General features: G+C 35.9%; 5 protein-coding genes across 7 annotated transcripts; 4 read left to right on the top strand and 1 right to left on the bottom strand.

Annotated features, from left to right (window-relative positions):
• Positions 1-322: 322 nt before the first annotated feature.
• Positions 323-11986, top strand: LOC142981074 (L-threonine ammonia-lyase-like). 2 transcript variants are annotated; one of them, XM_076126749.1, is made up of 9 exons: positions 323-476; positions 3560-3673; positions 3761-3831; positions 4563-4850; positions 5072-5234; positions 9311-9466; positions 10308-10444; positions 10626-10851; positions 11106-11986. In XM_076126749.1, the coding sequence occupies exons 1-9, from the start codon at positions 447-449 to the stop codon at positions 11259-11261; spliced, it is 1341 nt and encodes a 446-aa protein (XP_075982864.1). In that variant the 5' UTR covers positions 323-446; the 3' UTR covers positions 11262-11986. The 2 variants fall into 2 exon arrangements, with proteins under 2 accessions (XP_075982864.1, XP_075982865.1); XM_076126750.1 differs by lacking the exon at positions 323-476 and adding an exon at positions 3150-3303.
• On the bottom strand, positions 1395-2396 carry Polr2C (RNA polymerase III subunit RpII33). Its single transcript, XM_076126882.1, has one exon. It carries the CDS (start codon positions 2258-2260, stop codon positions 1433-1435), a length of 828 nt encoding a protein of 275 aa, XP_075982997.1. The 5' UTR covers positions 2261-2396; the 3' UTR covers positions 1395-1432.
• A 991-nt stretch (positions 11987-12977) lies between the features above and the next one.
• Positions 12978-15757, top strand: LOC142981061 (L-threonine ammonia-lyase-like). The gene is made up of 9 exons (XM_076126721.1): positions 12978-13196; positions 13336-13449; positions 13545-13615; positions 13782-14069; positions 14267-14429; positions 14532-14690; positions 14869-15005; positions 15201-15426; positions 15512-15757. Exons 1-9 carry the CDS (start codon positions 13185-13187, stop codon positions 15683-15685), a joined length of 1344 nt encoding a protein of 447 aa, XP_075982836.1. The 5' UTR covers positions 12978-13184; the 3' UTR covers positions 15686-15757.
• Positions 15758-16172: 415 nt separating this feature from the next.
• On the top strand, positions 16173-19826 carry LOC142981278 (L-threonine ammonia-lyase-like). Its single transcript, XM_076127075.1, has 11 exons — positions 16173-16289; positions 16380-16508; positions 16832-16902; positions 17025-17121; positions 17546-17739; positions 17983-18145; positions 18546-18701; positions 18933-19075; positions 19151-19250; positions 19326-19457; positions 19608-19826. The coding sequence occupies exons 1-11, from the start codon at positions 16173-16175 to the stop codon at positions 19761-19763; spliced, it is 1458 nt and encodes a 485-aa protein (XP_075983190.1). The 3' UTR covers positions 19764-19826.
• A 7-nt stretch (positions 19827-19833) lies between these two features.
• Positions 19834-22926, top strand: LOC142981114 (L-threonine ammonia-lyase-like). 2 transcript variants are annotated; one of them, XM_076126797.1, is made up of 10 exons: positions 19834-20038; positions 20131-20244; positions 20400-20470; positions 20549-20836; positions 20942-21104; positions 21338-21499; positions 21909-22045; positions 22143-22242; positions 22452-22574; positions 22712-22926. In XM_076126797.1, the coding sequence occupies exons 1-10, from the start codon at positions 20024-20026 to the stop codon at positions 22859-22861; spliced, it is 1323 nt and encodes a 440-aa protein (XP_075982912.1). In that variant the 5' UTR covers positions 19834-20023; the 3' UTR covers positions 22862-22926. The 2 variants fall into 2 exon arrangements, with proteins under 2 accessions (XP_075982912.1, XP_075982913.1); XM_076126798.1 differs by having other exon boundaries at positions 22452-22616; positions 22712-22837.
• The last annotated feature ends 92 nt before the right edge of the window (positions 22927-23018 follow it).

Consider the following 23018-nt stretch of genomic DNA (forward strand, 5'->3'; position numbering starts at 1 on the left):
AACTTTGCTGAATACTCGACTGCAAATTCCTCTTAACTGTAGCGGTGCGTGTGCGGTAAAGATTAAGGCAATCATAATAACGACTTAAATACATTGCACACTTGTATCGTCCAAGTCCTGTACAATAAGTGTATCGACCTGCCTACAGAAGCTAGGTACACTTTTCGGGTATGTTTAGAAGTAGGCACCAGAAGTTTACATTGAATACAGTAAAAGCAGATCGTGAGGACCCTTGAGAATATTATGTTCATTGAAAAATATGCGTAAATAGGTAACGGGAAATACTTTCACTTGAAATCATAAAATATAATTGCATTCCGTATGATGTAAGTTCAGGCTAGTCGTGTTCACACTTCATAGTCAGTTGAATCGAACTAGTGCACATTACAACACTGCTACTAAGCGGCACAATTGATTTACTACGTTTTATATATTCTGGAGTCAGCATGAAAAGATATTTGAAGAAACATCCAGAGGTAGGTATTTATTTTACTTCTTAAATCAAAATTTCTATCGTCTTCCTCTCGCCTTTATCCCAAGTGATTTTTGCGATTGGCGCAGTGTTTTATTCTGCCGCCCGTGTGCGATCTTTTTGAATTCATAATCCATATGTAGGTAGGTACCTACATCATCTCAATTCATATTTTACGAGATATTGCAAACGAGTTAATAATATAAAAAAAACCTCTGATATGCAAAATCTATACGCTAGTTTATAAAAGTAAAATTTACGTTGTACATCCTTGCCAAGCAAATCAACGAAGTACCTATACTAAAAAGGTTCTATAACACCAAAATTTGTTTTATTCATTATTTCGTCTAGTTTTAATTATCTAGGTAAGTCCAGCTCATTATTCAGGAGTCATAACTTTTGTTTCTCATGTGACCATGTTAAGGTCGACATTAAAACTAGGTCGGGTGAAGGATTGATAAGTGAGTGGTAACCTTTTTGAAATGTTTAAAAAGTAATGTGATAAGAAAATATTTCTGTATTTGCCTAGAACTTACGTTTTGTTCAAACAAGAATTAATAGAGTAGGTATATCTGTATCTAAAGCTTTTAGCTATTCGATCTGAGTTTTGTATTTTTAAAACATTATTGGTTAACTATAAAAATACATTTTATTATTTATGCAGACTGCACAAGAGAACGTAAAATGAAAGCAAAGTTCTATTATAATAGTAAATTGGAAGTAAGCATGTAGTATATTTTTAAACACTTACTATATCCAAAGTCCTGGAGTGTTTTAATTTCTACTATATTTTGAAGAATATATTTGTTAATATTCTTCAAAATATCATGCAAAATGGTCTTCATAAATGTATCAAATTTTCAGACCAAAATTTTTAATTAGACTGTAATGTTACAAGTATGATGTGAAACAAAACTAAAAGTTTACCTTAAACTTCTTTATTCTTATTAACAATACAAACTAATTAATAGCTAATGCATCATTCTGAGCTTCTTGTGCCAACTGTACTTGCAGATTTAGTAGTTTATTCTTCAATACAACAATACCCATGAGGACAATGTTCTCAGGTTTAAGTGCCCCCGAAGACTCCACATTGTAAAAGAATTTATTTGGTTTGGCTTCCCAATTGAACTCTCCTTCATATTGATCTTCATCAAGTTCTGTATGTTCACTCTTAGGCCACTCATCAGGCTTAGGGTATAGTGTGTGCCTCATTATGTTGTCCGGGTCATACTCAAATGAAACACCAGCAGTAGGATTCCATTTAGCATGTTCTTTTCCAAATCCTTTCTTTGCGTAAGCCCTCAGTTTCAACTCTTGCCCTTTTCGAAGTTTGATAATCAAAATTTCATCAGTCTCGCCATAGTCAGCTTGATCTTCATCTCTGTGTCGTGACGTCACAGGCACCACTCTTGGATCACTAGATTTCAAGTCAGCTGTTGTTACGTGTCTCGTCTGATCTCCAGTACACTTTACATCCAGGGTGAACTCCACACTGCACTCTGAACAAAAGTCAGCACACATACAATCTCGTGAGTAACGAATCTTGTCGACGACATCGTCTGATATCAGAGGAATGAGACCAATACGATGAGCTAGAAACTCGTCACTGAGTACAGTAGAATTCGCTTCCAATTGCACCCAATCAATGGCCATAGTCGGTGTTTCTGCTATAAACACTCGTCTCATACTGTTAGCGACGCTAAGTTCGGTGTCTTCTACGACGAACTTTACATTATCATCTGTTAATTCTGTTATGTGCACCGAAGGTTGATTCGCGTACGGCATTTTAATGTAATTATATTCAACTGAAACTTTATAATTCTAACTATATTTTATATCTGAATCCAAATACAACAACAATTTACGTATAACCCCACACTGTCAACGTACGTCAAGTCAACTTCAGTCAACTTGTCAATACACCACAGATAATAACCAAATGTTTCGTGCAACGTTTCGTTCTACACAATACATAGTTTCGTTAGATTTATTTTTATAGTTTCCCGAGAGCTGAAATATGTTTTACTTTTATCGTAAAAATTGTTTCTTATTTGTTTCATTTATATTTTGGCAATATAGACAGAAAACGTTAACCAATGAAATCGCTAACTATCTAACTTAGTCTAGTGTTTCAATTGTGTTTGAATTTGTCCAAAAAACTCTTCACTATATTATAACAATGTTTCTAATCTAATCTGCTTCTACCCAATAGCAGTAATAATAATAGCAAGAATACCCGTAAACAAATCATAGGCTTGTTTTTTTTTTATTTTAGGACGAGCGAGCCAAACATGTTAATTGATTAATATCTGATCTGTGAGAGTAAGTTAAACAGAAGTCATTCGGAATTAAACCAGAAATCAAACCCGCTTATCGTCTTTCTTCTCCGCCTGTGATGGTGTAGTCTGGCCAGATTAAAGAATAATCAGTGCCTAACGATCCAGTATTTTATATAGTTACAAGTAGATGCTTTGCAAGCAAAAAGTTATTTAAAACGGATGTTAGTTTATCGTCCGATGTCATAAAACGAGAAATAACGGATAAAAAAGATTATTTGGCTCATTTAAGCTAACAAACATTTCGTTATCTAACACATAATACAACATTAAAATATTATTATTAAACATCATTATGATTCAAGTGAAGCGCATAAACCTTATCGATTTCATTAAGCGTGACAGTAATAATAATATAAGTTCATGTTATTCCTCATTTCTTATTATATCTTCTTGGGAGTCACTTGATCGCCAATCTGCTCAAATTATTTAAGTAAAAAACAAATATCAGGCTATCGATTCTAAATGGAGTGCTATAAGCTCGAACCTGCCGTAAGTGTGATTTGGTGTCGTACTGGCTGGTACTAACCTACTAGCCTAATATATGCATAGACAGAGCATGATATTATTCCATCACCTTCATTCACCTTTAACCCCATCTCATTATAATTAACGCATTTAGTTAATTGATAACGAGGCGAAACAGTCATTCCTCAGACAGAAGCCGTGGGGGATCGAGGCCTAGACAGGGATCAGTTGAATTATGCTTTAGTACTGTTACGGAAAATAAGTAAACATGGTGTTCCAGACGATCGAGTACGATCCTATGTGCGATAAAGAGAACCCACAAAGAATTACATTTGAAGATGTATCAGCTGCCGCCTTCCGAATACAGAGTGAGATTATAAAAACGCCATGCGTGGTAAGTGTTTATAAAATAAGTATTCAATTGTTAATAATTGGTACCTACATAATATAAGTATATTAATTAAAATATTTTACATTTCAGAAATCCCACATGTCTAACACCTTTGGAATGGATATTTATCTCAAAAATGATTTCCTGCAACATACTGGAAGGTAAGTTCATTATTTTACCAAAAATAAGTTACCTTATTATTTCAATAACGAATTTCTGGTTTAAACGGCTGACGTACTTTCTTCTGAACAAAAGAAAAAGATTTATTCGTAATACTTCCTCCCTAGATAAGGTTCACTCTAGTCAGTAGGTACCCGTAGGTTCAAATCATTTATTTGGGTTTTCAGGGCAGTCTGATTTAATTTCATAACGGAAGCGCTCAATAAAATGTTTATGATTGAATGTTTATTTGATAAACCTACTAAATTGATAGCTGTTGGTACTAAGTATGAAAAAATATTAACGTTCACAACTATCGTAAAATATTCGTTACACAACAAAAATTATACGTGCAGTACAGTTTAAGGGTCGCGATACTAAAGTAAAATAAATAAATAATTATCTTAACATTCTTTAACTTCTGCCTCCAACTTTATTCGTGTGAAAAAATATAATTGATAAACAACAGTAACTGTTCTCTCTTACTTGTTGATGTGCAAATTATTTTACAATAAGTGCGTATCTATACATACTTACATTCAGAATATCATAAACTGCCTTATAAACTTTAGGATGTGAGCAGAGATGTTTAAAGTACACGCTCGTTTTGTCTATAACAATGTTAGTCCTATGAACTTAATGGAGGCGAGCCTATATAATTTCAATAATATAAATAATTATTTAGATTGAAGCTAAGCATTCGTTAACTACCTAAAACTTTTACCATTTTCAGTTTCAAGGAGCGTGGCGCGCGTAATGCGTTGCTACTGCTTTCAAAAGAAAATAAGGCCCGCGGTGTGATCTCCGCGTCTCTCGGCAACCACTCGCAGGCTCTTAGTTACCATGCGAACAACCTCAACGTGCCCACAACCGTGGTCATGCCCAACGTGGCCCCCATCATGAAGATTGAGAAGTGCCGCTCTTACGGCGCCAACGTCATCATCCACGGCCACGACATGAAGGAGGCCAAGTTCCACGCCATGAGCCTCGCTAAGGAAAGAGGACTCACTTACATCAACGGGTAAGCATCAAAGTTAGATATGTGACTCAGTGTTAATTACCAAATCAATTTTATTTCAATGACAACCAAAACGAGATCGTCGCGTTTTGCTAAATACCTAGTTACTTAGGTACTGACTTAATTTTCAAACTTTACACCAAATTTACTGTAAACGATGTTATTACTCACTACTCAGGACTTTATGGAAAGGTATTTATCTAATTGTAACCGTCTCGTGACAGATACGATCACCCTCACATAATGGCCGGTCAAGGCACGGTGGGTCTGGAGATCATAGAGCAAGTTCCAGACGTGGACGCTGTACTTGTGCCCGTCGGAGGTGGTGGTCTCATCGCCGGTGTAGCCACCGCCATCAAACATCTCAAGCCTCATGTCCTCATCTATGTAAGTATTACAGGTTCCCAGTATCCGACATTGTGCTTCCATTCGGTTCAGCTTAGATATGAAATATGTAGGCTATCAGATTTGTAACGAGAAGATCTCCATTCCCATTTCGCATGCATCAAATTGTATCTACTTCAGCGCCTTCATGAACCATAGAGATTTTAAGTACGAATTCTAAAAACATTTGCACTGATGGAGATCATCTTTTCTCCTAAACTTAGAGCTTAGATAGGCAATAGGCTATGAACACCCGCGTTATTATTCATCTCTCTTTTCTTAAATTCTCATTTTTTTTTTATAGTTTTCTGTATTTATGAGTTAAACAGATTTGTCACCTATCAGCGTAACCCTCTTGTGCCCCTAAGATGTTACCGAGTGTAAACTTTATGTCTAGTCACTAAGCAACTACTAATTAGCGTAAAGGTAGGTATGTTGTAAATGATATCGGCGGTCATTAACATATGCGATAGTGGGTTGCCTCGCGTGCTCACCCGCACGCGGCATTACACACCAATATAATGATTAATGATATACCTACAACAATATTTGACTACGTAACTTAATGGTCTTGAATGAATATTGACAGTCGTCACAGCTTCGACGCAGTTTCATGTTTCTGTATGTACCATTGCAAAGGTTATCTTAGCTGCTTCTTATCGGATATAACACGTTTAATACGTTTTAGAACTAGATGCAATATGTATCTTATAAATTCTATAGCATATTTCTGTTTGTAGGTGTGCGTCAGAATGGCTGGTTGTCTGTGGCGTTGGTATATGAGAGTTGATTTGAAAATTGCTACATAATTGCTTATATTTGCTACATATAATAAATAATTGCTACATAGGATATATATGTAGAAATCAAATATTTTTTTTGACCAGCCATCCTGACGTTTGGTTGGCTGGTCACCTCCAAGTTTAAAGTTAAGCATGCAGAGTTTCCCGAAATGTACTGCGTCAATAATTGCTACATATTTACTTCATTTATCTAATTTATTTGGAACTTCAAACATATGTTAAATCAAAGATATAGCAATTATTTAAATTATCCCGATGAAAAGTGCCTGATAAAATAATAAAAGCAAATAGCTGCAGTGTGTCTTCACTCAACGGTATTGCTATTTTAGGAGGCAGGCGTTTGAAATAATAATTGTTAAATAGCATGTGAATTGTTAAATCCGCAAACACGGTAATTAACGCTCAAGAACTTACAAAATGCCGGCGAAGTACATGTGAAGGTGTAAAATCATTAAGTACATATATCTTTGCGAGATCTTATTGCATTTGAATTTCATTCCAATCAATTTATTTCAATAGACTAGCTGACCCGTGCGGCTCTGCTCGCGTGAATTTCGTACTGTTGCTTATTCGTTTGAGCACGCGAATTGCGAAGCACTACACACCTTCACATAAAAATGCTAACAACTCTTTTGTCATCTAATGGTTATTTACGTAAGGGACCCGAAGAGCACACAATGTGACACAGGCTCAGGCGCGCCTGATTTCCTGTGGTTACCTTCTTTTCCGCTCTCGTCTGTATCCGTACCAGTTTACAGTGTAAAATATAATACTTTATTATACACTGACCATTGCTTACCCGTCTGGATTCAGAATATTATTATAGGTACAGACAGACCTATCTGCGCCGGAGCTCTTCACACGCGTAATAATGTAGGTATACTTGCGATGATACGTCCGAAACCGCGTAACCCGTTATTATCTATACTAATCTATACTAATATTATAAAGCTGAAGAGTTTGTTTGTTTGTTTGATTGTTTGTTTGTTTGAACGCGCTAATCTCAGGAACTACTGGTCCGATTTGAAAAATTCTTTCAGTGTTAGATAGTCCATTTATCGAGGAAGGTTATAGGCTATATATCATCACGCTACTACCAATAGGAGCAGAGTGCCAGTGAAAAATGTTACAAAAACGGGGAAAATTTTTAACACTTATGTAACGCAAGCGAAGTTGCGCGGGTCAGCTAGTTTTTTATATATCATCCGTTGTTTATTTTTTAAAACTTACGACATAGTCTGTTTCATAGCTATCCAATTTATCACCTTGATGCAACCAATTAATTTGGTTACGTGTTACAAACTACAACGCCATCTGTTAGTTGCGGCGAACAACGACAACAAACGAAATTACTCGATTTGCCATCTAGGATATCCCGATCGCACCGGAACCACGTAAACCAAAATTTTTGAGTAATATATCATACAACATTTATGTTTGAAAATCTTATAAATGTATAGCCTGTTTCAAAGGTATTTTTTTAACAATAAAGCAATCAAAATAAATTAATTAGGAAAAACATGCTGTGTTGCGGACTATATCGCCATGTATTGGTTGGTGCGAACAGCAGGTATCGATACGGCAGGCACCGCGTTAACTATATGCGTATGTTGTGAAATAGCTTGCAACGCCATCTATGGTCTCTTTAGGGAAACGCAGGTTCAAACGAATTCTACGTATTTTTTCAATTTTCTAAAAATATATGAAATTTTATGCGATAAAAAGTATCCCAGTACTTGCTCCACTACTTATTCTATGCATATACCAAATTTCAGTGCATTCTATCCGGTAGTTTTTACGTGATAGCGTAACATACAGACGGAGGACAGACAGACAGACAGACAGACAGAAAAGAAAATTATAAATTGCAGATTCGGTATCAGTATCCGTTACTAAACATCCCCCATTGGTTTTTTTTTAAATATATTCAATGTACAGAATTGACCTCTCTACAGATTTATTATAAGTATATAGATGATCCACCAACATCTCTTTTGTTAGAAGGATCTGAGGTTCATTTACTATCAATAATAGAATTCGTGCCCCCAGTATGTGAAACATTAATTGGTCACTACAAAGCTCATTGTAGACGAAATTCAGAATGGAAATGTTACGATGACGAATCGAAAAAAATTACGAAGAGTAAAAAGAAGCCAATTCCACATTGTATAATATATGCGAAAAAATAATGTGAAAATAAGCTTAATTAATAATTGAATATTTTTTTAATAAATTGTAATATTATTCAACTGAATCTTATGAACGACCTACATTTTGTTTTTATTTACGATACACTTTTAATGTGCTTAATATCCACAAACGCCTGCCTCCTAAAATAGCAATACCGTTGAGTGAAGACACACTGCAGCTATTTGCTTTTATTATTTTATCAGGCACTTTTCATCGGGATAATTTAAATAATTGCTATATCTTTGATTTAACATATGTTTGAAGTTCCAAATAAATTAGATAAATGAAGTAAATATGTAGCAATTATTGACGCAGTACATTTCGGGAAACTCTGCATGCTTAACTTTAAACTTGGAGGTGACCAGCCAACCAAACGTCAGGATGGCTGGTCAAAAAAAATATTTGATTTCTACATATATATCCTATGTAGCAATTATTTATTATATGTAGCAAATATAAGCAATTATGTAGCAATTTTCAAATCAACTCTCATATACCAACGCCACAGACAACCAGCCATTCTGACGCACACGTTTGTAGGGACCTCTTTTTTCCCTTCTATTTAAAAAGCTATAATGGTGCACAATATGGCACCGAAAAAAAAGTGGTTGCCAAATTTTCACGGCTAAGCTATCCGGCTGTAGGGTTGTCTACAGTAGAACGATAACTATAAAAAAATAGATATAAGCGATATTTTTAAGTTACTCCGCCATAATCCCCGTAAGTTCCGATCCCAGGCACTCGTACCTACATTTACCTGTGTGACTGACTGACTTTACTCCTGCTTTAGATGATTTTTTTTAAATTTCCTTTGTTTTACTCTTAATTCTTACAACTAAATTAGACTGATGTGATTCAACTCATTTACCTAAGATTCGACGAAGCCAAAGGTCCGTGTGATAAAATGTACTGTATCTTGTAATCTTTGACCTTATTTCATCATTAATGTTCGTGTCTCAATAATTTGTCGCCTAAAGTAGGTATTACCAACGAAAACATACCTATAAAACGTTAAATTAGATTGTTCTCAACATATATTCTCTTTTTTCATTCTTGATGATAATTGTTATTTTGTATTAATTGCAGGGTGTGGAAACAGAGAAGTGTCCGAGCATGAAGCAAGCCATGAACCGCCAGGGTCCAGTGTGTGTGCAGATCAGGTCCACGCTGGCCGACGGTCTAGCTGTACCTACAATTGGCTACAACGCATACGTTACTGTCAAACCCATCGTTGACAAATTGGTAAGCACATGCATACAAAGAATCATGCTTCTTTTTATTATGCGAGAAAGTTGAGACTAAATAGAAGCCAAATTGCAGTATTTGTTTATTGAGATCCCTAATTAACTGATATAGTTTTAATAACAATCTTAGATTTACTCCCTACCTACTTTCTCGGTGGAAGCCTAAAAACGGTACAAGTATTCTTATAATTTCACCATTTGCAGTAAAAAATTTTGCTATCTACGGATCGTCTACGCCGTAGACACTAGATTCGTAGTAGATTAATCGTTGTTAATAATCATTTCTAAAACACAAGTTGATTGTAGATTCTAATAAACACGTTGTTATCAAAGTTATAATTACATTAAGCAGTTGGTGTGTGCGACTGTTTGTTATTGACAAGTGCAAGAAGAGTAGGTACATAACATTGAACACTGTTTTATTGTACCTACATAACAGGCTATCGCCACGGTTACATAAAAATTGAACAATAACATTTTTATCATTCCCCGGCTTGTTTTCAAGTAAGATAATGCTTGTATAAACTCGTAAATATGCGCGGCAGTTACTTACTACTGCAAACCAGTTACTACTACCTTATTACCTAGATATATATTGATCATCTCATACTGTCAAACTGTAAACGTGACTTGGAACTACTGATTGTACTAATGAGTAATAAGTCCTGAGTATGATAAAAGTTAAATAAACAATTATGTATGACTGACTAAATATCAGTCTGAAAATCATAACAAAACTTAATTAAAATATATATTTGCTGCCTGCTCTACCAACGACAATACAAATGCCTTCGATCTTTTTCTAGTTGTGTATAATAAGAGTTTATTTTTCTCTTCAGATCACTGTTAACGAAGACTGGATAGCACGAGCCATTTTGCGCTTAATCGAGCAGGAGAAGTACGTGGTGGAAGGTGGTGGCGCCGTGGGAGTCGCCGCTATCATGGCCGGACTGGTTCCAGAACTCGTTGGCAAAAAGTAAGGACTTGAAAGTTTTTCGGAAAATTACTGTACCGTACTAAATGGTATCTACTCCCTTTTATGTTCTCATTCATAGACTTGTCGGATATCTACTCGATCTGAATTTCCTAATTTGCTAGAATAAGAATTTAGTGCAAAGTTTATTATTAAAATAATTTACGCTGCACTTACGTTGCAGGGTGGTGTGTATTCTGTCAGGAGGTAACATCGACACGACGATCCTGGGCCGGTGTCTGGAGCGAGGGCTGGCTGCGGAGCAGCGTCTCGTCAAGTTCAAGGTGACGGTGAGCGACCGGCCCGGAGGCATCGCCGAGCTGTGCAAGCTCATCTCCTCCACCGGTGTCTCCATCAAAGACATCATTCAGGAGCGCGCTTGGGTTCATGGTGACATTTTCAGTGTTCGGGTATGTTTATACATCTTTGTTGGATTATATCAACAATTGTTTATACAGACTAATAAACAGAATCTGTTCCACTTTAAAATTACTTAGAATAAAATTAAGATCTGTTCGATTTTTAGTACGATTCAGGTTTATTAAGTTTGAAAACATGAGGAGATCTTTGCCTAGAAGCAGTTTTAATTTCTCAAAATCGCTAGTCGTATTCCCTCAGCATAACGGCCAATTAAATCCAACTAAACTTATATTGATGGCAACAGGTGAAGGTGGTGTGTGAGACCCGCGGCCCCGAGCACCTGGAGGAGCTGCGCGGAGTGATCGCTAGCGCGTACCGCGAGTGGGACTTCGCCGGAGAGTACGACGCCTTCACGCGCAGGAACAGCTCCGAGTCTCTTGACGATGACGTCTCGCACTAAGGCTTTAGACATTGTGCTCGACCGACGTACGACCGATTCAGCGCAGCAGGATGGGAAGCCTAACAATACAATAACAGTACTATGTTTCTGTACTGTACTGCCAAAATTGGCGCATTTCGAATAATTTATAGGAAGTAAGGTAATGTCCGGGGCCACAATGCTCGACAATGTGTAACCAAAACGCGCTCTTCACTGACGCGCGTTGAAGTCTATTGCTTTGACCTGCAACAGAAGGCATCAGACCGATTTATACTTATGTAGTTTTGTAAAAACGTCAGCTCTACATTAGTTTAGATAGTGACCAGCTTGGTCGGTGACTTGGCTTACTTTTGTACATTATCTGGTTTTCCTGCTATCTCCCGGGATTTAAAATATTTGTCACTCGGGAGGACAAAAAGTTATTTATTGATTAACCACTCCTAATATACTGTAGTAAGTGTTTACTCCTTTATAGTCCTAAGAATCCAGTTAGGTCATATTATTCTACATTATTTATGAACAGATATGTTAATTTCTGTTACGTAGGTCAGAAATATAAATATACCTATTTCTTTATATGAGATTGATATAATATACCTTTTATATAAATCAACTTATTATGTTTATGTAACATTAATTTTAGCACTTTCTAACAATCGTATATACCTCGTAGGTCATTTATTTCTTTATTAAATTGTGTATCAACGTTTCCAAGGTATTTTTAATAAATCTGTGATAAATGAATATTTTAGTAGTTTTTTTTACGTCCAGCCCTTAAAGTTACTTTTGTTTACTTACTTACTTTGTCGTTATAGTGAAGAAAAGTATTTGGTATAATTCGTCAGAATCGGAACGTTTTATAATTTAATTTCTTACGTTATTAATAAATACACTAAGTAGGTACTCTGTACGAGATATACCTATGCGGAATCAAATCAGACTAGTCATTTACTTGAGTTATTTATAGAGTTCATTACATATAGGTATAATGTTCTATATATTAGAGCTTATGAGCGATAAGACCTCGAGTCTTATCGCTCCCAATCTTCTACTTAATAATAATTATGGTGATCTGTTTTGTTAATAATTTGACATCCATCGTTCATCACTTGAATCGTTTTGGAACCAGAGAGAGAGTAAAGCACAGAGCCCCGATTCCAAGCAATTTATGGTCAGTCACTGCCGAATGAATCAATAATACAATACCTGCAAATAATTCTATTGTTTTAGATAATTACTTTAGTAATCACTTACTTTATAAGTACAGTAAAATATGACCATTATTGCTCATGCACAAAACAACTAAAAAATTAAGTACCTTTATGATTATAATCATTATATTAAAAGGTAAAGTATGTATCCCATTAGAAATAATATTTTATAGGACGCATATATACTTAAACACAACATTTAAGAATATTAATAATAACAATATCAAATTGATTTTGTTGCTATAAAATTATATTTATAAAACGCTAGTTATGTTATGTCACTTGACAATAATTGTCTAGTATAGTGTTTTGGGCGAAAGATGGCGCGCGCAGACTTATTCTTTCAGATTATACTTTATCTAGATACCTAGTAAAAAAACAACCGTATTGTAAATAATTAATATGCATGTTTATATTAAAATCGAACCACTAGCTTGATGCTATCGACAACGAAGTCACAAATACTCAATAACATACCTATTTGCTGAAATAACCTTTTTAATAAAAAAGGTGGCCTATGATTATCATGAAAAAATTAAAAACAATAGCCATGTCAAATGCAGCAATGTCGGCATCAGAATATATAAAAAGTTTCTTTATTTAATTACAAACCATTACCAATATCATGCACAGTCCCAAACTGAACAAAATGTAAAATTTTCGTAATATCATTCTTATTTATTCAAACAAAAAAAACTGTGAAACATAAGGCCCTTTTACATCATTTCTCAACATGAAAAACGAGGTAAATACATTATTTCAGGCGCTTATTCGTCTTTAGCTGTATTTAGTGTAGAGCGCACTTTAGTGGTCCTCGATATAATAATATGATTTTAGGTACCATTGCTTCTGTATTTAGTTATTATGTTTAATAATGATTCCAGGATATAGAGTTTGACGAATTCTGCGACCCAGACAACCCACGCAAGATAAAATATGACGACATACTTGCTGCATCCCGACGAATTATGGGCACAATTATTCGAACGCCATGCACGGTATTTGTGTATTGAATGAGACATTGTATTTTCTAGTGCTTTGAATAATTGAGTCTGGTGTAATAAACTAAAATATAAATTTGCTTTGTCCATAGAGAGCTCATATGTCGGAAAAACTCGGGATGGAATTGTTCTTAAAGCATGAGTTTCTACAGATAACTGGATGGTGAATAGCACTGCTTCTTTCATGTTTTTTTTTTGTTTCATTTCATTTATTAGCCATTTTTCATGTGTAATGGTACCGACATTTATATTTATTTATCAGTACCAACGACTTTTAATATGGCTTTAAAACTTCTAAATCATATATTTATATTACTTTGCGTGTTTAGTTTTAAGGAGCGCGGTGTTCGCAACACTCTAATGTTACTGAACGATGAACAGAAGAAATACGGAGTGATCGCAGCTACCACTGGCAACCATGGCTGTGCCGTGAGCTACCATTCAACGTCTATGGGAGTACCCAGTATAGTCGTAATGCACACCTTCTCGCCTATCACAAAAATTAACAGATGTGAGAGGTTCGGTGCAAAGCTAATGTTACACGGTACCGACATGGCTATGGCTAAACACTACGCGATGACAATAGCCAAAGAAAAGAAAATGACTTACATCAACGGGTTAGATAATGTTGTTTCAAAGTTTTTTTTACTAAAACACAGGAACATAGTCTGATAACTATTTCTCTTTTCGCTATAATTATTAGTACATAAATTGTAGACGAATAAAACAAAAAATTGCTTTTTGCGGTTTGTTTGTTGATATCAGTAATTAGTATTCTTAGCTAACTATATCATGTCTTCCACTCTCCTTTCAGTTTCGATCATCCTAACGTAATAGAAGGTCAGGGGACGGTAGGTATTGAAATAATGGAGCAGGTCTCTGGCATTGACGCAGTAATAGTGCCTTGCGGTGGTGGCAGTCTTCTGTGTGGCATAGCTATCGTTTGCAAACATCTTAAACCAGACATTGAAATATACGTAAGTGACAGCAAGTAATATGAATGGCTCGTTTGAGGAACGAACGAACTTAAATTTCCCGGAGCAGCTAACTAATATACTTCCAAATCTTATTTTTTCTAGGGTGTAGAGACAGACAAAACAGCCAGTATGGTGGAAGCCCTCAGAAAAAATGAACGCGTCCATTTTAACATAGAGGCATCTATTGCAGACGGATTAGGTGTTAACAAAGTTGGAGTTAACACTTTCTATAACTTAAAACAAGGACTAGTGGACAAAATGGTACTAGATTTAAAATTACGTTTAGAATTATGTGGGGTAATCTTTAGGGAGAAATAAATTTGCAAGGGGACGATCTGAAGTTGTGGTCACACCCATTGGAGTAGATATAAAATTAAACATTGATTTTAATTCAGATTTGGATGAGATTGTTATGTATGTAATATTGTGACTGTTTCAGGTGGTAGTAAGTGAAGACTGGGTGGCACGTGCAATTATGCACATCGTAGAAGAAGAAAAGTTTGTTGTTGAAGGAGCCGGGGCCGTCTGCGTCGCTGCCATTATGGCGGGCTTGTTTCCTAATTTGAAAGGGAAGAGGTAAATATACAACATATTAAATAGGCGCTTTCTGACTGATACCTAAGTTTTCCGAGCCCAAAGATTTTCTGGAAATTTCTGGCCGACACTATTCTTGAGTGAGTCAAATTAAGAATTTTTGCAAGTGTACCGCTGAATCTATGTTGAAGGTTAGGGAATAACTAATCATAATGTACTTTACTTTTTTCCTTGTAGGGTTGTTGCTATAGCAAGTGGTGGTAACATAGACACAACAACACTAGCACGAGCACTGGAGCGAGGCATGGCTGCCGAAGGACGGCTGGTGAAGTTCAAGGTGACAGTGTGCGACCGGCCCGGCGGCATGGCTGAGATGTGCGGGCTGCTCGCCAACCTCGGCGTCACCCTGAGAGACTGCGTGCCTGAGCGAGCTTGGATCAAAGGAGATGTTTTTAGCGTCGAAGTACTTGATCCTTTTTTGCTTAACTAAACTCTAACTAGTTAGCCATTTGTACAAAATTTAACTGACTTATTATTTCTCTTTTTAGCTAAAAGTTATTGTTGAAACAAGAGGATGGGATCACACAAAGGAAATGGTGGAAACTATCAAGAAGAACTATAAAGAATGCTACTTCCAAGAAATGTCCGAGAAATCGGATAAGACCGCCGGTACTCGGCGCGGCCCCTGCCTCGCACCTAACCCTGTCTGCATGCAGAAATAGACATACTTGTTTAATAGTTCCAATACAGTAATTTATAATTTATATGCCGTAACATTTTGTTAATAAACAATTAACTAAAGTTGTTACTTTTTTTTATTTTCGAGAAATAGGTACCTAACACTGGAACAACCTTTCTGCTTTAATTAACAATTAAATAAAGTGTGAGGCTGACGGACTACGGACACTTGAGTAGATACTTTCAATACTATGGAGCTGTCACCCACCAGAGCAGGTTTCTCACAAGAGCTGCCAAGAGCTAGATCTCAGATTTTGACTTTTAGTGAGCGTAAAAGTATTTAACCACTAGACCTCAGTCTATGCAGTAGCTAAAACACCGCATTACCGCAAAATAACTCATCTGTCAGTGACACACATTCACAAACAAACCAGACACCTGGAAAATGATCAGTTTTTCATAGAATAAGACTAAAAATGCCTTTTGATAAATGCAGAAGTTAAATATTACTGATGGGCTGATATCATCAATATGCCGAAAAAGATTTTAGATCCACCCACGCCTCCGGATTGCGGTGCATCCTCACTTGGCTTATCACCAGCAGTGCTCGCTAAGAGAGATGCTTTCACGCCAGAAATTTGGTGCCCAGTAAGTGATTACTTAATTCAGATTTTCAGGAAACACTAAAACAGTCCCTTAATTCGTTGGTACAACATTTTGACTTGTTTTATATTTCAGAAACCAGATCCGTTGAGAGTTACCTTTGACCCATGGTGCGATCCATATAATCCAAAAGCCATAATTTACAATGATGTTGCTAAAGCTTACAATTATATCAAAGGGAAAATACCTGCCACTCCACTCGTGGTAATTTCAGTTCTGTCAATTTTCAATAGAACATACATTCTTTTAAACCTGAACAATCTTTGATGTTGTAAATGTTCCTATAATTCCCAAGTACTTTGTTCTGACAATAAGTTAACAACGCTATTAAAATTCTTTGAAATCCTGCCTGTGGAAACAGCTACAGTTCATTGTAAAACCACAATTTATACAAGTTGTGTTAAAACTAAAAATCTTTTGCGTGACCAGGTACTTCTAGTAAACGAATAGGTTGACCAGTCACCGTTAGTCATCAGAATTAGGTATTATCAAGTCGTATTTATAAAGTAAATAAATTTTGCTTTTAGAAGACAAAACGATCTGATTTATTTGACATGGGAGTTTATTTCAAACTGGAGACTGTACATAAAACTGGAAGGTAAAAAGCTCTGCCAATACTTATCCTTACAAACTATCACATATTTATTATTTTCAGTTAAGTTGTTGGATTTATAAGTAAAGTGCCTGTTTATCGTGGGTCTTAAATGTTATATTTTTCAGTTTTCACGCACGGAGCGCAGTTTATGCGTTACACATGCTGTCTAAGGAAGAACGTGCCAATGGCGTAGTCACAGCGTCCTTGGGTAACTGGGGCATGGTACTTCATTTAAACACTTTTAATTAATAATCTCCTAAATCGATACTAATATTACAAAGCTGAAGAGTTTGTTTGTCTGTTTGAACGCACTATTCTGAGGAACTACTGGTCCGATTTGAAAAATTCTTTCAGTGTTAAATAGCCCATTTATCGAGGAAGGCTATAAGCTATATATCATCACGCTACGACCAATAAAAGCATAGTACCAGTAAAAAATGTTACAGAAACGGGGAAAATTATGACCCTTTCCCTCTTATGTGACGCAAGCTAAGTTGCGCTAGTCAGCTAGTGATTAATAAGTAGTCATATACAGTAAAACTATCCTTTATTATTAGTCTTTTATGTAGAGACCAAATACAATAAGTGAGGCAGGGGAGGGTTCAAGAATAGAACGAATGATATTTTTATATCTACTGATTCACAGGCTTTAGCAAATGAAGCTCATAGAGTAGGTATTCCAGCGACAATAGTTCTTCCCGTTACTACAAAAAATGATGTGGTGGAAAAATGTAAGGACTATGGCGCCAACGTACTGACAATGGGCAAAAATTTGGAAGAAGCTAAGAAAATAGCCATTGATTGGGTCAATGATATCGGCACTGGTACTTTTATAAATGGGTACGTGGAATCTTTCCAATCAGTATTTTTTTATAGAGTTAAGTTTTGTTTCCCGGCATATACGGATAAAGGAACGGATAAAATTAAGTGTGGTTGAGTGTTCTAAAGACAAGTTGTGTGTATGAAGTACTTCATCAAGAAAACATCTTGAGATTATATTGGATCCATGTGAGATCTTCAAACAGTTTGCAGCCGTAGGTTTATTTTATGAACACCTCATTATACAATCTGCTGGTGTTTCAGATACGACCATCCTCACGTAATAGCCGGCTCTGGCAGCATCGGTATTGAGATAGTTGATCAGTTACCCACTACTGATGTTATCCTCGTTCCTATCGGCGGCGGGGGATTGATTGCTGGCATCGCTGTAGCCGTGAAGCAACTCAAACCAGACGTCATGATTTATGTAAATTAAAAAGTTACTAAGTCCTACCTAACATAGAGTCGGATGTACGCAACCCTGTGCTCTATATAACTATACAATATCCAATGGCATATCCGTTACTAACGATAGGTTATTGAAACTGACCGTAACTCTTACTAGTTAAATCGTAATTACTAACATACAAACTACAAAAAAAACTTGTGAATTGAATAAGAAAATTGATAAAGTTACTATCAAAATAACGATATCAATTGAACTTAGATAAACTTTGGCCCCTCCCACGATTTCAATTATTTTTCTGTTACTGCTGAGTAACTTTGACATGTTTGTAAAAAAAATGTTTTTTATATTATTTTGTATCTAAGTATTGGATTTAATTAGCCCGGTATTATTCATTTCATGCTTATTTATCTATTCCCAGGGCATAGAGTCTGACAAAAGCTGCTCCTTTCTGAAGGCTCTTGATAATGAGAAGCCATACAAAGTTGATTGTCCCCTCGATGTTGCACATTCACTCGCTACGCCGACTGCTGGATACAATGCTTTCCACACAGCGCGCTCTCTTATTGACAAGATGGTATCGCACAAATCTCCTAATTTAATTCAATACGTATTATACCACTAATGTCCAATATTATAACCATGCTTACGTTAATCAAGGTTTTCAAACACAGCTTGAGGTTTAAAAACAAATTTTCAAACCTCAAAGCAATCAGATCTTAGCAAACTAAAGTATACATACTTTTATGATATTAATTTATGTCTAGACGACATTCTCTATACATTAAATGTGTTTAATATGCTGCAGGTGTTGGTCAGGGATGATTGGGTGACGCGGGCAATTTTACAACTGGCAGAAGAAGAACAATTTATTGCAGAAGGTGCAGGAGCCGTCGCTTTGGCGGCCATTCTTTCGGAGCCAAACGTAGTCCCTGAGCTTCGAGATAAAAAGTATGAAACCTAGAAAACACGAATATTATTGCACAATTATTACATTTTATTTAATTGTACATAATTAATTTTCAGTGTTGTGTGTATTGTCAGTGGCGGTAACATCGACAATATCACGTTTTCACGGGCGCTAGAACGCGCGAAACGCATTGAAGGTCGACTTATAACTGCGAAAGTAATATTGAACTTGTTATTATCATTGATTTCGATTTATATTCATAATACGCATTATCATATATTATTGTTTTAGGTAAAATATACAGCTCAAGACAAATCAGCATGTTACAAAGTTTTGAGGGTACTTGCTAATTTAAAATGCAATGTAATCACTTTGTTATGGGATGACAAATGGATGGAAGAATGTGAAATCGCTAAAACTCATGTAAGATATTAATTTAATGTTACTTTCCTATACGACATTGTTCACAAATTAGATACGTGGTTAGCACAAAAAACACGACAGAACATTAAAAAATAATTTGGTAACGTCCCAAATAGTAAATGATATGTTTATAATCTTTGTTTGAATCAGATACTAGTAATGTTCGAGACGAGTAGCTTCAAGCACGCCTGTCGGGTGAAGCACGTGATGGAGTCCTTGTTCGCCGGCGAATGCGAGTTCACACAAGAATGCTTTCAGTCCCAGTCTATATGTCCATGTTATCCTAAACTTTGGCCTGAACTTTAGCCATCATCAAGAATAAACAAATATATGTAACAGCCTACTTAATCTTCTTCAATGACGGTGATGTGCTAAAGTAGATTTGAAGGATACAGTCATGTAACCTTTTGCAAACCATCACGCGAAAAATGTCACTTTACACGAAGAAAAGAAAATTGTTTTGACATCCCACTCCAACAAAAATATTCTGCCCTATAATAAAATGTTCAGAAAATAATAAAACCAATGTAATATAACATCCAAATTGCTACATTATTACTTTCAATATGTCCCGACGATATGTAAGTAAATGTGTAACAGCAATTTATCTTACTTTAGTCAAATTGTAAAATAACAGAGTTCTTAGCAAAAACTTGTTTCTGTGATATTTTAGGATGACGCTTTTGACGAGTTCTGTGATCCTGATAATCCAAGACTCATTAAATACGATGACGTAGTAGAAGCTGCACAAAGAATTAAACCTTTAATACCCACCACCCCATGCCTCGTGAGTATTCATATTGCTTTATCTGTTTGTAAATAAGGTTGCTACTTGCGTTTTGTCTAGTTAGGGATTATTTGATTTATTAAATTTATATATCACTACATACCTACCTACAGTACTCACATAATAACATTCATACTAGACAATGTTAATTTCAGCCCTCGCATTCTCAAAGAGATTTCGGAATATACATTTATTTTAAGTTAGAAACCGCCCACAGTTCCGGAAGGTAAGTAATTGCTCCCTAGTCTTTGATTTGTTTTTCTTATTGTTTCTCGAATGTTAGTATATTTAATCATGTTTATAGTTTTAAAGAAAGAGGTGCCCTCAACGCTCTTCTGCTTTTGCCACCGGATAAGAAAAAACTTGGTGTAGTCATAGCGTCGGTTGGAAATGAAGCTTTAGGTTTTAGTTACCACGCAGCGAAACTTGGTATTCCAATATTTGTGGTATATCCTATACTTGTGCCTATATCAAAACTACAACGATGCCATGCTATGGGAGGAAAAGTAATATTGCAAGGAAACACTTTAGCAGAAGCCCAAAAATATGCACGAACCCTAGCAAAGGAAAAGGGACTCACGTATATCAACGGGTAAGGCTTTCGATATTATCAATAGCGTTATAATCAAACTTCGTTGAAAGTTTCATAATTTACCGAAAGTGCAAAAATAAAATGTCTTCTCACGAATAACTACAGACGTGATCACCCGCATATTCTCAACGGCTATGGAACTCTTGGCTTGGAGCTGATGGAACAGTTGCCTATCGCCGACGCAATTATCGTACCGCTGGGCACCGGCAGTCTAGCCGGATCTGTTGCCACTGTTGTCAAAAAAATCAAACCTTCTTGCCTTATTTATGTAAGTTTTAGTATATTATGTACTTAGATTTAGAATACTTAGATTAAGGTCCTGTTTCGCGGCGCATGTATAAGTGGATCCGATTGATAAAATGACAACAAATGTGTGAAAACAACTATCAACTAAGCAACTTACTTAGAAGACGAAAATAAATAGGGGCACAAATGAATAAATTCCGATTACCATTCATTTACAAAGTACCTACACATCCATATTCCTCCCTGTTTACACAGGGTGTGGAATCTGAGAGTATGCCAGTAGTTTTCAAGTCATTAGAAAACGGAGAGCCAGTGACAAACATGCCAGTACAGGGGAACTTCATGGGCCACGCATTGCCTGTGACTAGCGTCAGTGTCAACGGATATGCTAATGCGAAAGCACTTTTAGACAAAGTGGTACGTACTTACTTAACTTGCAAACTTCCGCACATTCTAGAATTTGTACTTACTTCGGAGATACTCACATACAACCACGGAATAGAGTGACATATTAGCTAGGGCACTTCCATATTCGTAGTAACTAGTAGTTAAGGTGGCACCGCGCACGGATGTAGTAGGGTTCGATTCCCACTCGGAACAATTAGTATCAACCACAAATAGTTGATTCGGATCTAGTTAACTTTTATCTTTTGTAACTGTCTGTTAACTGGTATCCGTTGTTTATGTGTTTGTAATACTAAATCTAGAGTTATCTTTTAATTAAATTATTAAATATTAAATTATATTAACGTGGTACTTATGAACCTAGTAAATAAAAATTAAATGGATATTATGACTGATATTCAATGGATGTTTCAATTTGTAGCTCCTGGTGAAAGATGATTGGGTAGCGCGGGCAATGTTACATCTTGTGGAGAGAGAAAAGTTTATAGTTGAAGGCATGGGTGCCAGCACCATGGCTGCTATTATCGGAAACTTGGTACCTGAACTGAAAACTAAAACGTAACTGCTTTAATATTATTTTTATGAGTGACATTGCATACACATTTTATATTCAACTTAGTTATTTATTTTATAATTTTTAATATTTTTTCTTTAGTGTGGTGTGTATTTTATCCGGAGGCAATGTTGACGGTTTGATGCTCAATCGATGTTTTGAGAGAGGCTTGGCGGCTGAAGGACGTTTAATCAAATTTAAGGTAAAGTAATATGATATGTTAGTTACTAAGTACCTATATTACATATTTAACTTCTACCACATTGAAAATTTTGGCATAGAAAAGCATGGAGTTATGGAGAGCATTTGAATAATTTTTACCCTCCCTATTAATAATTAATCACCATGGCGTAGTGTCCGGTAAAACGTGTCTTTTAGAAAGAAGTTAACATAGCCCTTCTTTTCACACAGGTCGGTGTATTGAACCAGCCGGGAGCAAAGACTGCCCTGATGAGGACAATATCTAATGCAGGATACAACGTCATTACTCACTTTGTAGATAACTTTTGGACCGAAAAAGACTACAGATGTGAGGTAAGGTCCTGCTTACTAAGGTTCTAAAAAGTAGTAGTAGAGGTAAGTATATGGTCCCTGCAAACGTAACTATCTAATAAAATGTGTAACCTCTGTTGTTATGAATGAAGTTAAGTAGGCTTAACTTTATTTTTTAGGTGAAACTAGTTTGCGAGACAAAGAGCTTGGAGCACTCTTTAGAGTTGAAAAGGATCGTGGAACGAGCATATCCTCAGACTGCATGTTTTGAGTATGAACCATTTAACGACAAACGAACTTGCCCATGTTATGTCAAGAAAATTAAATAGGAATTTGGATGCTATTTATAACAAACGATTATTGCAATAGATACAAATTTACTAATTAAGATCAAAATTTCAATAAACAACGTAACAACATACATTTTCTTTTATTATGTAGAGTAAGTGGCTTTATATAACAATCTTTAATTTAAACATTAGAGAA

Source organism: Anticarsia gemmatalis, chromosome 19 (assembly GCF_050436995.1).
Source record: "Anticarsia gemmatalis isolate Benzon Research Colony breed Stoneville strain chromosome 19, ilAntGemm2 primary, whole genome shotgun sequence".
In the NCBI taxonomy this organism is placed as follows: domain Eukaryota; kingdom Metazoa; phylum Arthropoda; class Insecta; order Lepidoptera; family Erebidae; genus Anticarsia; species Anticarsia gemmatalis.

Coding starts and splice junctions, on each gene's coding strand:
- LOC142981061 (XM_076126721.1), top strand. Junction 13,450..13,544: donor TTATTCGAACGCCATGCACG/GTATTTGTGTAT, acceptor CTTTGTCCATAG/AGAGCTCATATGTCGGAAAA. Junction 14,691..14,868: donor AAGGACTAGTGGACAAAATG/GTACTAGATTTA, acceptor TGACTGTTTCAG/GTGGTAGTAAGTGAAGACTG.
- LOC142981114 (XM_076126797.1), top strand. Junction 22,046..22,142: donor CCTGAACTGAAAACTAAAAC/GTAACTGCTTTA, acceptor TTTTTTCTTTAG/TGTGGTGTGTATTTTATCCG. Junction 22,575..22,711: donor AAAAAGACTACAGATGTGAG/GTAAGGTCCTGC, acceptor TTTATTTTTTAG/GTGAAACTAGTTTGCGAGAC.
- LOC142981074 (XM_076126749.1), top strand. CDS start 447: ATGAAAAGATATTTGAAGAAACATCCAGAG. Junction 9,467..10,307: donor AACCCATCGTTGACAAATTG/GTAAGCACATGC, acceptor TTTTCTCTTCAG/ATCACTGTTAACGAAGACTG. Junction 10,445..10,625: donor CCAGAACTCGTTGGCAAAAA/GTAAGGACTTGA, acceptor CTTACGTTGCAG/GGTGGTGTGTATTCTGTCAG.
- LOC142981278 (XM_076127075.1), top strand. CDS start 16,173: ATGCCGAAAAAGATTTTAGATCCACCCACGCCTCCGGATTGCGGTGCA. Junction 18,146..18,545: donor AACCAGACGTCATGATTTAT/GTAAATTAAAAA, acceptor ATCTATTCCCAG/GGCATAGAGTCTGACAAAAG. Junction 19,076..19,150: donor CCTGAGCTTCGAGATAAAAA/GTATGAAACCTA, acceptor ATTAATTTTCAG/TGTTGTGTGTATTGTCAGTG.
- Polr2C (XM_076126882.1), bottom strand. CDS start 2,260: ATGCCGTACGCGAATCAACCTTCGGTGCACATAACAGAATTAACAGAT.